The sequence below is a fragment of the Arvicola amphibius genome, chromosome 5 (assembly GCF_903992535.2).
Source record: "Arvicola amphibius chromosome 5, mArvAmp1.2, whole genome shotgun sequence".
NCBI classification, from domain to species: domain Eukaryota; kingdom Metazoa; phylum Chordata; class Mammalia; order Rodentia; family Cricetidae; genus Arvicola; species Arvicola amphibius.
Genome location: NC_052051.1, coordinates 115,385,213 through 115,400,881, shown reverse-complemented (window position 1 = coordinate 115,400,881; position 15,669 = coordinate 115,385,213). Strand labels below are relative to the sequence as shown.

The 15,669-nt window shown below is 41.4% G+C and overlaps 1 protein-coding gene across 1 annotated transcript in view; it reads right to left on the bottom strand.

The window, feature by feature from the left end:
* Positions 1–2,869: 2,869 nt before the first annotated feature.
* The window catches only part of Ndfip1 (Nedd4 family interacting protein 1), a 50,618-nt gene continuing 37,818 nt past the window's right edge, over positions 2,870–15,669 (bottom strand). The window contains exons 7-8 of the mRNA XM_038330816.1: positions 11,097–11,202; positions 2,870–3,812 (exon numbers count right to left, since the gene is read on the bottom strand). Of these exons, the coding sequence (XP_038186744.1) occupies positions 11,099–11,202 (104 nt within the window). The 3' untranslated portion in view covers positions 2,870–3,812; positions 11,097–11,098. The remainder of the gene's footprint in view (positions 3,813–11,096; positions 11,203–15,669) is intronic.

Here is a 15,669-nt window from a genome sequence, read left to right as displayed (position 1 = left end):
CAGGTTCATAATCTTTTCCCTTCAAGCTAAATTCCTTTTCCCTTTGGATATTCCTGGTGAGTTTTTTTCAGAGGGGTTTCCCCCAGCGACCTATGACTACCCAGAGCCCTCCTGCAGCTAAGGAGGTCACGTGGGTGACTTCAGCAAGAACTCTGTCCAACAGTACACACCCAAACTGATCCTTCAATCCTGGTCTGGTAAACGATCCCGGCCAACTCATTTTACCAACTGCAGTAGATGCAGATACTAGATAGCCTCCAAAATAGACAAACTAAAGCCAAACCACCACACATCCTAACCATCTATGGAAGCACATCTCACATTTGCATCATGTTACACCTTTATTATTCCCCAAGTCATCTTTACTGGAAGGCAATTATCTTCCAAGTAGCTGAAAACAGACCAACTGGACACCAGCAGAGGGGACAAATTATTAAGCTATATCTTAGCAGCTCTGTGTTCACTATTTCTTTTTTTTTCCCCCAAGACAGGGTTTCTCTGTAGCTTTGTAGTCTGTCCTGGAACTAGCCCTTGTAGACCAGGCTGGCCTCGAACTCGCAGAGATCCGCCTGCCTCTGCCTCCAAAATCCTGGGATTAAAGGTGTGTGTCACCACTGCCCGGCCACTATTTCTTTTAAAAGTTTATTTTTATGTACACTGGTGTTATGTATGTCATCAGGTATATCTGTGTGAGGGTGTCAGAACCTGTGGAACAGAGTTACAGACAGTTGGGAGCTGCCATGTGGGTGCTGGGGTTTGAACCCAGGTGCTCTGGAATAGCAGTCGGTGCTCTTAACTGCTGAGCCATCTCTCCAATCCTGTGTTTACTATTTCTTCATAAGGAAATTTATCAATGCTGTTATTGCCAAACAATCTAGTGCTTTCCAGAAAAAGGAATGACAATTACACAATGCTCTAAGCATAAGCACGCCTACTTCAAATGGCAATTACAGAGAGCGGTGTTGATCCAAGCCAATTTATTCTGAACCTTCAGCAAGTTGTGTTTCCTTCCTTTCTTCTTCCAAAGTAATTTATTAAAATTTCTACCTTTTATCATATTTTACTGTTCTGCATGACAATTTTAATAGTTCCCGCTGCATTTCTATTTTCAGATTGTTTTCATTAAGGAATTAAGACACAAGAGGTCATAAAAATGTCTTACTGGTATAATCTGATGGAGGGGGATTTCAGAGACTATCACCACAGCTGAGCATGGTGGTAGACGATGCCATGAGGGTGGGCAGGAGGGACGAGAAGTCAATAGCAGCCTGGGCTAAACAGGAAGCCCCTCAAACAAAACAGAACAAGAATACACCATAATAACCAATAATCTGGTTGTACTATTGATGTGTCAATCTAGGCAGGGTGCAGTGATACACATCTGTAATGATAGCACTCAGGAGGCAAAGGCTTGAGGGCTGATACAAGTTCAAGGCCAACTTGGTCTACATTAGATTTCTACATTAGTGAGCGCCTGTCTCAAAAAATAAAAAAACTGACCGGCAGTGGCGCATGCCTTTGATCCCAGTGCTAAGGAGGCAGAGGCAGGCAGATCTCTGTGAGTTCAAGGCCAGGCTGTCTACAGAGTAAGTTCCAGGACAGCTAGGGCTACACAGAGAAACTCTCTCCAAAAAGCCAATAAACAAAGTAAAATAACACAACATACACACATACACAACAAAGCAATTCCAGGAGGCTCTGATGTTTAGTTTCAGACAACTTAATGTTTCTATGTATTATACACTAACACCCCAAAGACTTCCTAGGTTGTTCCCAGGCAGCAGACAAATGAGCACTTTTATTAACTATCTCATATAGCTAGTGCTAGTTTACAAGGTAGTTTGAAACCTTGTGGCGTATTTTTCTTTATATTTCATCTAAGTAGAATACGGTGCAAAAAAAAGGCTAATATGACTACCACTTGTCTTTAAATTTAATACAAGTAAATGGCAATAAAGATGTGGAGGAATGAGGACCCTTTCCCGTTCATTCCTTAAGTCATAGGCTGTGTTAAACTGAGGGAGGCGGTCAATGATCCAAGCAGGCTTTTTATGGTTGTGGCACCAGAAGGAAGCAGACAGCGAGCTCCACAGCAGCTTCTGCAGGCTTGCCATGCTCCTTCTACTTTGGTTTATTGTCTTTTGTAGGGGTAATGTTCAGATACTTGTAGGAACGTACAGAGTGAGACATGAAAGGGGAGATTTCTACTCCAATTTGTGAGTGTACAAACATGAACTGTGTGCAGAAGTGCAATCATAGCGTGTTGGCCAGTTTTATGACAGCTTGACCCAAGTTAGAGTTAGGAAGAAGGAACCTCAACTTAGAGAATACCCACCTCCAGACTGGCTGTGTACAAGCCTGTATATAGTGCCTTTTTTTTTTTTTTTAACTGATAATAGGTTCGGGAGGGCCAAGTTCACTGTACGTGGTGCCATGCCTGGACAGGAGGTCCTGAGAGCCATGAAAGACAAACCAGTAAGCAGCACTTTTCCATGGCCTCTGCTCCAGTTCCTTCCTGCAGGTCCCTGCCTTGAGTTCTCACCCTGACTTCCCTCAGTGGTGGACTGTGTTGTGGAACTATAAACTGAAATAAACCCTTTTTTCCCCAAGTGGCTTTTTTTGAGACAGGGTTTTTCCTGTGTAACACTGGCTGTTCTGGAACTCAGAGATCTGACTGCCTCTGCCTCCTGAGAGTTGAGATTAAAGGCATGTACCACACCTGCCTTGGCTGTGATATATTTTTTTCCACAGCAATAAAACTATAATTAAGACACAAAGTTTTAATTTTTAGAATATATTCTGGATTATTGTGTAAGATTAGAAAATGCAGTCATAGTCAACAACTTTAAACTCCAAAATTAAACACTGATTACAGTAAAAGGTGCTACACAAGAGACATTTATTAATGTTCTATTGTATTTACAGTTTAATATAGCAACCAAAGTGAGCTAGCACTTGGGCAGCAAGCACATCATTCTACAGTTATAACAGTTGTAAAAGCAAGGAGTACAGAATGTTAGGGATCCTCTCAAAAGTTCCAAGCTAATTCTTGGTTCCTGACCCTCTGGAATTCTAGCCCGTTTCCAGAATAACGTTTAGTATTTAATCTGAATCTGCCTTTGCCCTTTCCATTTCATACAACGACAAATGCCTTTAGAATTCCTTTGTACACAGAACTACAGAATGAAAGGTAATTTCTGAATAGAGACTATGAAAAATTAATGCTTATGTACCAATTGAGAACATCTTTTTAACACTACAATGACTTTTGCACTATGGTTTTGCTTCCAGGTGTTCACACAGTACAATTTAACATATTTCTAGATTAATTTGAACAGGAATATGGATTATGTGCAGAAATGCAGTCATAACCAAAGTTTTGACTTTTGAGAAAACCCCCTTTCAAACAGCCAGCTTTATGCATAGCTAACACTAATCTGAAATTTCAAATCTGCTTTGAGATGGAGAATGAATAAAGCAAGATTGCCCCCTACTGACTACAGGGGCATGGCTCATGCTATTTAAAATGACTACAAACAATATATAAGGCATTATTAATAATACATCACAGACTTGATTGCAAGAGCTTTTTCAAACATTAACCACTAATGATTCAATGATTACAGAATTCTGCATTAACTATTAACATTTTACACCTAGGAACAAATAGAGAGAAATGATCTTTTTCAACAGTACTTTTATTTTTTAAAGCAGGTGACTGTTCCTCCATTCTGGTGGTGATTCACTTCCTGCAGGTGCACGCTCTTCTCAAGGGACTTCATCGGTGCAGGAAGGCCTTTGCCAGAAACTATCTGCCAGAGAAGGATGTTGAATAGTCAATCTCTAGTTAGCCTGCTATTTTGACTAAAAGCAGGATATAGTCACAAAAGACAAGATGTTTTGAGACATTTGTGGTATATTTCAACATAATCTGAAGATTACTATACATGGACATCATAGTAGCCAATAAGCAGTCAACTTTCAGTTTTTAACACCACCCCCCCCAAACACACACTATAAATAACTGACACATTCTCTCTAAAGATTTATTTTATGTGTATGGGTGTTTGTCTGCATGTCCATCTGTGTACCACATGTGTGCAGTGCTCTCCGAGGTGAGAAGAGGGTACTGCAGTCAAAGATGGTTTTGACCACCATGTGGGTGCTGAGAATTGAACCCTGGTCCTCCAGAAGAGCAGCCGTGCTCTTAACTGCTGAGCCATCTCTCCAGCCCCAGGATGTTTTCTCTTTAAAACAGAGATCAGGAGTTTTTCACTCTTTTCTCTTCTGTTCTAAAAAAGCACAAAATGGAAGTGGTGGTTCTTCATCCTACAGTTATTCTCCTTAGGACAGACTAGAACAGGACCATCTCCTAATCCACCTATTGTTAGCATTCACTTGACGATTCTGTCAGCGCTCACACAGTGAATTCCAGTGAGGATACCAATGATGTCACTCTCTCTGTAAATGGGCAAAGTTAAAAAGTGGGCATAGTAAACTCACCTGTCCTAGTCTACAAATATGCTGCAGAAATTTTCAAACCAATGTGTGCGGGAAGCTGTTTTTCAGAATATATGCAATTCCTAAGCAACTTTTAAAAAGTAATATGACAGACATGTATACTTTCTTTTTTTTATCTTTTTAAATGTATTTATTTTATGTGCATTGGTGTGAAGGTGTCAAATCCCTTGGAACTAAAATTACAAGCAGTTGTGAGCTGCTATGTGGTTGCTGGGAATTGAATCCAGGTCATCTGGAAGAGCAGGCAATGCCCTTAACCACTGAGCTATCTCGCCAGCACCTGAAATGTATACTATACTTTCAAGATGATGTCTGTGTCTATGTGTGTCCCTGCCCTCCTCTCCTGTGCTGGAAACTGAACTCGGGGCCTTGAATGCTAAACAGAGATGTGTCACTGATCACAGTCCCAGCCCTATACAAACACACTGGTTTAGTTCTTGTGGAGGTCATGTGGGGAAAAACGTTGAGTAACTCCTCATTGTAATGCCCAAAGAAAGAGCACTAGGGACACACATACCAATTACTTTAACAAGTGTAAGGCACTACTTTTTGGCACCCAATGCTGCATGACAACGGGATGGGTTCATCTATGATATGAGTCTTTAGTGTCCCCTTTCTCTCCAGATTGTGGTAAAAACCACACAAAACCTTGATGTTCCTTTTGTTTCTCCTTAGACTATATAAGCTTAAAAGGTGCCAACATGCAAAGAAGATTCAAATAGTCAGGGAAACTGGCCACAACTCCAGATTCATTCCTGTCTGGTAGATCACTGGTATGGATTGCCTTTCACACCAAGAAGACAAAGTGACAGACCACAGCTCACCATCAACACCGGAGGACTCAGACTGGAAACGTGAGCAGAAACAGAAAGGAAACCTATGGCTACTGCCTGGAGGCCGTTCAAACGAGGCCTAATGAACTCAAGTCATTCCACCTTCATCAGTTTTGATGAACAGATGAAAACCAAGAGTCAATGACCGCCAAGTCCAACTGCAGGACACTGGAATACAGGTAACTTTCCCCACCAGTTCGTCTCTGCTGCTTTATAAACAGCTTTAAAGGGACTCACAGAGTCAAAACCTGCCACTCAGCAGTCACGTAACATCCTGCTGGAGGATCCAGACTGAAGAAAGGAGCGAGAGCGGAGTATCAGCATTCATCCTCGCCTCTCAAATCCATTTGTCATGTGACCGCGAGAGCGGAGTATCAGGAGTATCAGCATTCATCCTCGATTCTCAAATCCATTTGTCATGTGACCAGCTGGCTCATGGCCATACTGCCATGCCTTCCCTACCACTATCTTCTCAAACTGTGAGCCATAGTAAGCTCCTCCTCTTTCAAGCTGCTTGTTGGGTGTTTTGACACAGCGGAGCAGTAAAGCAGCCACTGCAGTGGGCAGTGGTACGCCGTCATCACAGTGGCACTCAATTGAGGAAGGAGTTGTTACCTATGTAGACAATGCCTTAAAAGAACAAAAACCAAATACACTGCTGGTTGTTGGTGGTGCACACCTTTAATTCAGCACACAGGGGCAGAGGCAGGTTGATCTTCGTGGGTTCAAGGCCAGTATGGTCTACAGAGTGAGTTCCAGCATGGCCAGGGCTACCCTGTCTTGAGAAACAAAAAAGCAAAACCAACCAACCAAAACAAACAACAGAAAACAAGTTTGAAAAATTGGAGGAACACTAAATGGCCTCAGCAAGTTTTGTGTTTGTATATAACATACATGTGTAATAATAATTTGACAGCTATGAGATGCAGGAATAGTTGGAAGGGAAGAAGAAGTGAAGATGAAAAGACAGTACTCATGCATGAAATTCTCAAAAAGAGAAGTTTTTCAAGTTCAAAAGTATAAAGGGTTAATGCAGCTTAAAAAAAAGCTGTGCAAATGCACCGTGCTTCTTCCCTGTGCACTGTGCACATGCCCTGGTGTGCCACAGCTACAGGAGAGTTCTTCAGCAACAGCAGCTTGCCCTTGTATTATATACCAAGATGTATTCTATAAAAGCACACTTTCAGTGAAGGAAGAACATTATCACTTCTGAGTAATATAAAAGGTACAGGTTCTTTCTGCCGCTTTCATAGCCACAATTGATATCACTATGCCCATTCATAGAGACCCCGCTGACTTTTCTTGCAAAGAGGGAAAAGTGTTGAGTTATTTAGTTAACTATGTACTTTTTCATTTGTTTTACTGAGACATATTCAAAGCTGGCCCGTAACTCACTACCTCCCATATCTAACTCAGTATCATCCTCCTGTCTCAGTCTTCCCAGTTCTGGAACTGTGGATGGCAAGCTATCAGTGTACCATTTCCCCCTAGAGCCTGAGTGAGCTGTGAAAGGGTGTCTGATTACTGCTCTACCATAGTCACAAACTCTGTAACTCCTGCTTCAGTTGGTTAAAGACGGCCTTTTTCTTTAAGAAACTTATGGGCCAGGTAGTGGTGGCACATACCTTTATATCTCAGCACTCGGGAGACAGAGGCAGGTGAATCTCTGAGTTTGAGGCCAGCCTGAAGTACAGAGTTCCAGGATAGCTGGCAATCAAAACCCGGTCCTCTTGAAGAACAAGTGCTTTTAACTGCAGAGCCATTGCTCCAGCCCCCATGGGTTCAGTCTACTGGGAACACTTTATAGTTATTTTTGTTTGTCCTATATTCTGAATAGCCTAGAAGTCTCTATTCCCATTGCTTTATGTTTTCAGACAGAGTCTTTCTACAAAGCCCTGGCTGTCCTGGAACTATGTAGACCAGGCTGGCCTCAAATTCAGAGACTCCCAGCACAGCCAGTAAGAGAAGTCTCTGTTCTAACAGCCTCTGTAAACACCAAGCTGAATCCAGAATGAAAGGTGTGTTACTTTCTACCATTGAGTTACTTCTGAAATTCCTTACCTGTGGTCTTTCTGGCACAGGTAAGCCTACAGCTAGCTTCTAATAAAGGATATCACCACGAAAGAAAGTCAGATGCAATGAAGTAACGCCATAATACTTCACATGATGGTTTTACTGTAACTTCTAACCAAAATGTCCATCAACTAAAGAAAACAAGTGTTCTACATGTGGATCTGGACAGAGGTTTTAGTCTTTTCAATAAGCAAAGATCACTCATACCTACAGACCCTTACCATCTCCCTCCCAAGAATTCTCTGAGAGCTAATTGGTAAGGAAGCAATTAAAACTGTAAGCACTGCTTTCCAATCCATTCCCTTCACCTGATGCGCTAGACTCTCTGGGCCTATCTGACTGCTTTCACACTGATGCTAGGCAGAAAGCAAGGAACTGTTCTGGTGCCCTCAGAAAGCTCTCATTCACTGGTATTTTCCTTCCCTTTTTTTTTGACCACCTCTAAAGCACACTGCAGCAGCCTTGCTCAAACCAGCTCCCGACAGCTCCCACAGCACTGGCACTGTCCTGAAGACCGGTGCTGCAAATCATGGCCCGGCAGATTCATGACTTTCCTTTTCTTTCAAAGATAGATTTATTTATTTATTCATTCACTCACTCACTCACTCATTCATTCATTTATTTATTATGTATGTATGTATGCAACATTCTGCCTGTATATATGCCTGCATGCCAGAAGAAGGTGCCAGATCTCATTACAGATGGTTGTGAGCCACCATATGGTTGCTGGGAACTGAACTCAGGACCTCTGGAAGAGCAGCCATCTCTCCAGCCCCAGATTCATGACTTTCAACCTAGACCACTCAGAAATATCCCAAAAAATTTACAATCACCCAGCAAAATTCTTCAAAGACCTAGAAAGAACGGTACTCAACTTCATTTGGAAAAGCAAAAAATCCAGGATGGCCAAAACAATCCTGGGCAATAAAAGAACAGGCATCACAATCCCTGACTTCAAACTCTACTACAGAGCTACAGTACTGAAAACAGTCTGGTACTGGCATAAGAACAGACAGGAGGACCAATGGAACCGAAAAGAAGACCCGGATATCAATCCACACATCTTTGAACACCTGATATTTGACAAAGAAGCAAAAAAATATCAAATGAAAAAAAGAAAGCAGATTTAACAAGTGGTGCTGGCATAATTAGATATCCACGTGTAGAAAAATGAAAATAGACCCATATCTTTCATCATGCACAAAATTCAAGTCGAATGGATCAAAGAAAAGTTATCCAAGTTATCAACATGTAGAAAAATGAAAACAGACCGTATCTATCACCACACACAAAATTCAAGTCCAAAAGAATCAAAGACCTCAAAATAAAGTCAACCACACTGAACCTTATAGAAGAGAAAGTGGGAAGTATACTTGAACGCTTTGGCACAGGGAACCACTTCCTAAATAGAACCCCAGCATCAAAGACACTGAGAAAAACAATAAATGGGACCTCCTGAAAATGAAAAGCTTCTATAAAGCAAAGGACACGATCAACAAGACAAAACGACAGCCTACAGAACGGGAAAAGATCTTCACTAACCCCACATCAGACAGAGGTCTGATCTCCACAAATAACAAGAAATTGAACACCAAAAGATCACATAATCCAATAAAAAAAATACAGACCTCAACAGAGGAATCTAAAATGGCTGAAAGACACTTAAGGAAATGTTCAACATCCTTAGTCATCAGAGAAATGCAAATCAAAACAACTCTGAGATTCCATCTTCCACCTGTAAGAATGGCCAAGATCAAAACCACTGACGACAACTTATGCTGGAGAGGTTGTGGGGAAAAGGGAACACTTCTGCACTGCTGGTGGGAATGCAAGCTGGTACAACCCCTTTGGATGTCAGTGCGGTGATTTCTTAGAAAATTAGGAAACAACCTTCCTCAAGACCCAATAATACCACTTTTGAGTATATTATCCAAAAGATGCTCAATCGTCCACAAGTACTTGTTCTCAACTATGTTCATAGCAGCTTTGTTTGTCAAAGCCAGAATATGGAAACAACCTAAATGTACCCCAACTGAAGAATGGATAAGGAAAATGTGGTACATTTACACAATGGAGTACTATACAGCAGAAAAAAAGACAGCTTGAATTTTGTAGGAAAATGGATGGAGCCAGAAAACATTATTTTGAGTGAAGTAACCCAGACCCAGAAAGACAATTATCACATGTACTCACTCATAGGTGGTTTTTAAACATAAAGCAAAGAAAGCCAGCCTACAAACCACAATCCCAGAGAACTTGGACAACAATGCAGACACTAAGAGAGACTTAAATAGATATAATCTACATGGGAAGTAGAAAGCAGAAAAAGACAAGATCTCCTGAGTAACTTGGGAGCATGGGGACCTTGGGGGAGGATTGAAGGGAGGGAGCAGAAAAAAAATGTAGAGCTCAATAAATATCAATAAAAAAAAATTTACAATCAAAGCTATGGAATGATTCCCATCAAAATTCCTAACACAGGAAAACAGAGTGTTAGGCAGTCCCCATTTCTTTTGTATAAGAAGATGAAGAAAGGACAAAATTCCCCAACATACTCAAACCTTCCCTGCTTCTCCTATTCCTCCCTTTCCTTCTCAAGGAGGAATTAAACCTTGTACACTGAGCTATAAGCCCAAGCCTGTCAAATGTCCTTGTAATGAAAAATGAAGATGAAGGACAATAAGGTATTCCAGGAAATTCACAGCTATCATCACGTTCCTGCAGGGCAGTTAAGCCTGTCCCACTAGGTTACTGCGGTTAGCAGTAACGCTTTGGAGGGTACCTGTCGGTGACTTCAGCACTGTTTACAGTGAGAACCCACAGCCACCCTGAAGTCTGTTTTTGTTCTCTACTGACTCAGGAGACTGAAGTTCTCTCCCACATGAGCCACGTTCTACAATCTGAATCCTACCTATCATTTAAGATTTGTGACAGCTGCTACACACAACGCCTTTTCTGGACCTTCAATAGGACTGATGTTTAAGGCTTTATTCTATCAAACATATAAATCCCCAAAGCCCAAGGAGCAAAGAATTAAGTCCACAAAGGCACAGCCTGCCCTGTCAGAGAGAACCTCTGCTATATTCTTTCTCAAGTGAGCTCACCCTTCAGGTAGCTGCTGGATGAAGATGGGAGTCAGCCACTGGGGAAACTGGAGACTCAAACAGGGTTCAGGACTTAAGTCTGCTCCAGGTAAGGGAAAGGTCTCTCCTTCCCTCGGATTTGAGTGATGAAATCTGGGTGTGATCTTGAAAACAGGCTGTTGGAAAGGCTCAAGGACTAATTTTAAGAAATGGATGCCTTAGTGGGCTTGACAGGAGCTCAAGTAAAAGGACCTACCCCAAATGTGCCCTCAGAGCATTCTCTGCAGGACATTCTGGGCCTCTGTGAGGTTGGTGAAGAGGGAGGAGGTCTGTGGGCTCAATCACACCATCAATACCTTACTCGCACCCCTATTACTACTACGATTCTTGCCTTTATGCTGGCAAAATATTTCTCTTCTCCCTCACCCTCATCAACAGCTTTCTGCAGACGCCACCCCTCTGATAAAAAAGCGACAAGACAAGGAGTCTGCATCCCAGAATCTCACTCGGAACTGCGCGGAACTCTGCAATGTAGAAAATGATCACAATGCCACTAGAAAACAGCGCCCCATCCCTCCTTCAATACCTTTAATAAATAAAGAGAACTCTGGTCCTGGGGAGATTTGAGAAAGTTTCTGGCATCTTCCGAACTTTTGCATAATTGATAAATCCTCTGAGAAACAGGAGAAAGCCTAAATAAAAAAAGAAAAAGTCAAGAATGAACTTCTAAGTCCTATATTAAGTTCGTCCCCCAGAACCACCCCCTTGTAACAAGAACAAGTCATTTTCCTGCTGAAGCCTATTAATACAGGCGTTTCCAAGGGGCTTTCCTATTACAGTATCCACTTTTCAACGGGAAGACATAATCTCAAGTAAACACCTCTTTTGCATAGGATCTAATTGGTCTCAAAAGGTTCTGGAATGTAAAATGGGACCAAACATTTGCATGTGGAAGCCTCACTGGGAAGGCTACAGAATCTCCCTGCTAAGTCCCCAAACAGCATCCACATAATTAACTCCAAAAGGAGTGATTACAAACGGCTTTTGTTTGTTTTCTGAATATGGTCTCAGTACACAGGCTGGTCTCAAACTCCTAATTTTCTAGCCTCCATCTCCAGAGTATTCTGGGATTACAGGAACATACAACTATACTTTTCTCAAGTATTCTAATCTTTTGTTCTTTTTCTGCCAACAGTACACAATACTGTCCACTAGATGTCAGCATCCACTTATGTAAACTCTAGTTTTCTACTCTTAAAGGCGGTTTGACAGTACCAGGCTTACACATTCACCCCTCAGGTGGTGATATGCCCCTCCAATGAAAACAACACTCTTGACCTTCCTTCAGAGACACTCTAACAAGATTTCAAATATTTTTACTTATACAATTTGCATGTTATAAAGTTCATTGTATACAATACATGAGTTTTAATGTATTTACTGACTTGTACAACAACCACAATCTAATTTTTTTTGTTTTCTTTTTTCTATATTTTTAATTTTTTAATGTATTAGTTTTTCACCTGCAGTCTGTCTGAGGGTGCCAGATCTTAGAGTTACAAACAGTTGCAAGTTGCCATGTGGGTGGTGGGAATTGAACCCAGGTCCTCCTGAAGAGCAGTCAGTGCTCTTAACCGCAGAGCCATCTCTCCAGCCACTTTTGTTTTTCAAGACAGGATTTCTCTGTGTAACAGTCCTTCAGCTCTCCTGGAACTCTGTAGACCAGGCCGGCCACCACCTCCCCGAATGCTCCCAGGCTCACGATCTAATTTTAGAGCATGTTTGTCATCACCTTCCCAACCCCTGGACCTTAGTAGTTGTTCATTCACCTGCTCCCACCTCCTCTCTCCCAGTCAAGCAATCATTAACTTAATTTGTCTGAAGAATTTTAAAATAAACTTTCTTTGATTAAAAACCAAGATATCTGTGTTGAGACTAATAATACCATTCAGTTTAATTTCAAAACCAGAAATATAGCATATGCTCATATACTTGTTCTCCTGAAATGGGAGCTCCATCATTGGAATGGAAGGGACCAACAGGTACTACTTGGGAATGCAGGTGAATTTTTGCTAGATATTTCAACTACTAAGAAAAGCTTACAATATCTTTAAATGCTGCCAACTAATAAAAAACAACTTTAAAAATAACTGGAGTAACTTGGAAAACAGATTAATATTTTATTGTTGATTATTTTGCTGTGTTCTATTTTTATATTATAAGAAAAAAGGGGTAGCCAGGCTGTGGTGGCACCTTTAATCCCAGCACTTAGGAGGTAGAGGCAGGGAAAGGGGGAGGGAGGGAGGGAGGGAGGGAGGGAGGGAGGGAGGGAAAAGAGAAGAGAGAAGAGAGAAGAGAGAAGAGAGAAGAGAGAAGAGAGAAGAGAGAAGAGAAGAGAAGAGAAGAGAAGAGAAGAGAAGAGAAGAGAAGAGAAGAGAAGAGAAGAGAAGAGAAGAGAAGAGAAGAGAAGAGAAGAGAAGAGAAGAGAAGAGAAGAGGGGCTTTGGCCAGGCAGTGGTGGTAGTGGTAGATATCTTTAATCTCAGCACACAAGAGGCAGAGACAAGTGGATCTCTGTGAGTTCAAAGACAGCCTGATCTACATGAGTTTCAGGACAGCCAGGGATACATAAAGAAACCCTGCCTTGAACCAAAATAACAGCAACAATAATAACAAGTGGGGTAAATAAACTACTAGTGTAGGTTAACCACAGCCACCAAGTTGAATGTGCTCTGAACAGATTCCTACAGAAGCTCCCAAAGAGAGAATATAAACACACAAAGGTACACAGTCCTACCCCAGCTTTTGCTTTGAGGTTTTTTTTTTTTTGTTTTTTTTTTTGTTTTTTTTTTTTGTTTTTTATTTGAGACAGGGTTCTCTGTGTAGTCTTTGATATCCTTAAACTCATTCTGCAGATGAGGCTAGCCTTGAATTCAGAGATCCACCTGCTTCTGCCTCCCGAGTACTGGGATTAAAGGCATGTGACACCAATGCCTCGCCAAACCCCCCCTTTTGCTTTTATTACAGAAATAGAACACAGCAAGAATAATCAATAATATCAATCTCTCACCCATGAAACACTAATACAGAAATCAATCCTTCAAATTATATTGCCAATAACCCATGTGAAAATGTTTACTGTCTCCCCTTTGATTGGAGCTTCTAGGCCACGGAGCTCAATATCCTACCTAGCCTTTCTCTCAGAGTCCACCTTAGAGAACAAGACAATAAAGGATTGCTCCCGAGCTACTCTCATGCCACTCATTTTTACTAAACTTGTGGAACTCAAGGGAGGAGGAAATTCACCCTTTCTCTCTGGAATCATTAGATTCCAGTGAGCAAGAGTAGACAATGTCTCAGTGGAGGAGGCAGGGAGCGACAGGACCACTTGCATTTCCTCAGTAAGATGCAGGGTCAGGAAAGCATGCATCTGATGGCTAAGAAAGGCAGGTCTCAACTCAAGTTCCTGATGGGTGTAGGTTAGGCTAAGCAGGCAGATTCTCAAGCAACAGTACACCAACAGCTTTAACAGATGATTCAAGGTATGTAAGGCACAAACTAGATACAGAGGTGAACACTTGGGAGGCAGAGTAAAAAAGATCAAGTTCAAGGACATCCTGATCTACACAGTGAGTGCTGGCCAGCGACAGGGTGCACAGTAAGATCTTGTCTCAAAAACAGAAGACAGTCAAATTACGAATCTGAACACCAAGTATGATGGTGTATACATATAACCCAGTACTTGAGGTGTAGGCAGGAAGATCAGTAGTTCGTCATCCTCAGTTACACAGCAAGTTCAAGGCCAGTCTGGCCAACACTGGGACTCAAAACAACAACAAACAAACAAAAAATACACGACCCCACAAAGAAGGCCAGATGTAGCTGCACATTTTAATTCCAGCACTTGGGAGGCAGAGGCAGGCGGATCTCTGAATTTAAGGCCAGCTTGGTCTACAGAGTGAGTTCCAGGGCAGCTAGGGCCACAAATAGAAACCTTGTTTCAAAAAAAATAAATAAATAAAATAAAACAACAAAAAGCAAAGCAAAACAAAGTCTAAAAAGGAACGATTTTTGCAATAACCAAGAGTCTTGTTACGAGTGCTGAGCTTTCAGTAGACAGAGCGATGATGTCAAAGATGTCTAGTGCTAACCAATTTTTTCTTTTTAAAAAATTTGATTACATAAGTATCTTTGTTGGGGTGTGTGCAGGTGCTCTCTCAGTCAGACGTGGGTGCTGGGAATAAAACTCGGGTCCTCTGCAAATGCAGGAAGCAAAGACCTAGATCTGCATTTTGTTTACAGTCATCTTAAGTTCACAGGTAAGATATTCATCTTTGCAGGCAAGTTCCGGACCTAGGGCATTTAGCCTAGTGAGACCTGGAGGCCCCAGGCTTTTAGAAAACATTAGCATTTTCCTTTGTTAGTCAACAGTCACACAGACCCTCAGTATTTACCTACCAGCTAGGGATGTCTCCAGGCCTGAATTCCAGCAGACCTGACACACCTCCCTTTCCCCTTGCCAGTTTGCTATAAAACTGCTTTTGAGGAGTAATAAACTTGGCGGCTTGATCAGAAATACTGTCTTGCCGTCAATTCTAGTGTCTCTTGTTCTTCCACTCCTCTTCCTCCTATAGGTTTATCAGGGACCACCGTTTGCATCCCGCTGGCTGGGATGTGCAAAAATACTATGAACTTTTAACCACTGAGCCATCTCTCCTGCCCCATCATCTTTAAAAGCTACTGGGGGCTACTGCTTTGTAGACATGACAGCAGTAAAGAGTGGTTTCACACATTTTTTTTAATAGATAACATTAAAAAATTCACCCCATGCTAATTTCATTGCTTTAATGATTTAGGAGGAAAATAATTTAAAATAAACAAGAAATCATTATTTTCTAGAGATTAATAGTCAGAATGCCTTCATGTGTGCATGTAACACATATGTATATATGTATGTATGTATACGTATACAGTTTTAAAACTTTTTAATATAAATTAAGTCTTTTTATCAATGGAGAACTACAGAATTCTGGAAAGCCCGTAATTTCAGAAGTTATGTGCATTAGAGCTATACGTATTTGGTGGTTTACTGACAGGTCTAACTTAAGATGGCTCACAAATATACAGGAATTAATTCAATTGGATACAGTACACTAATAA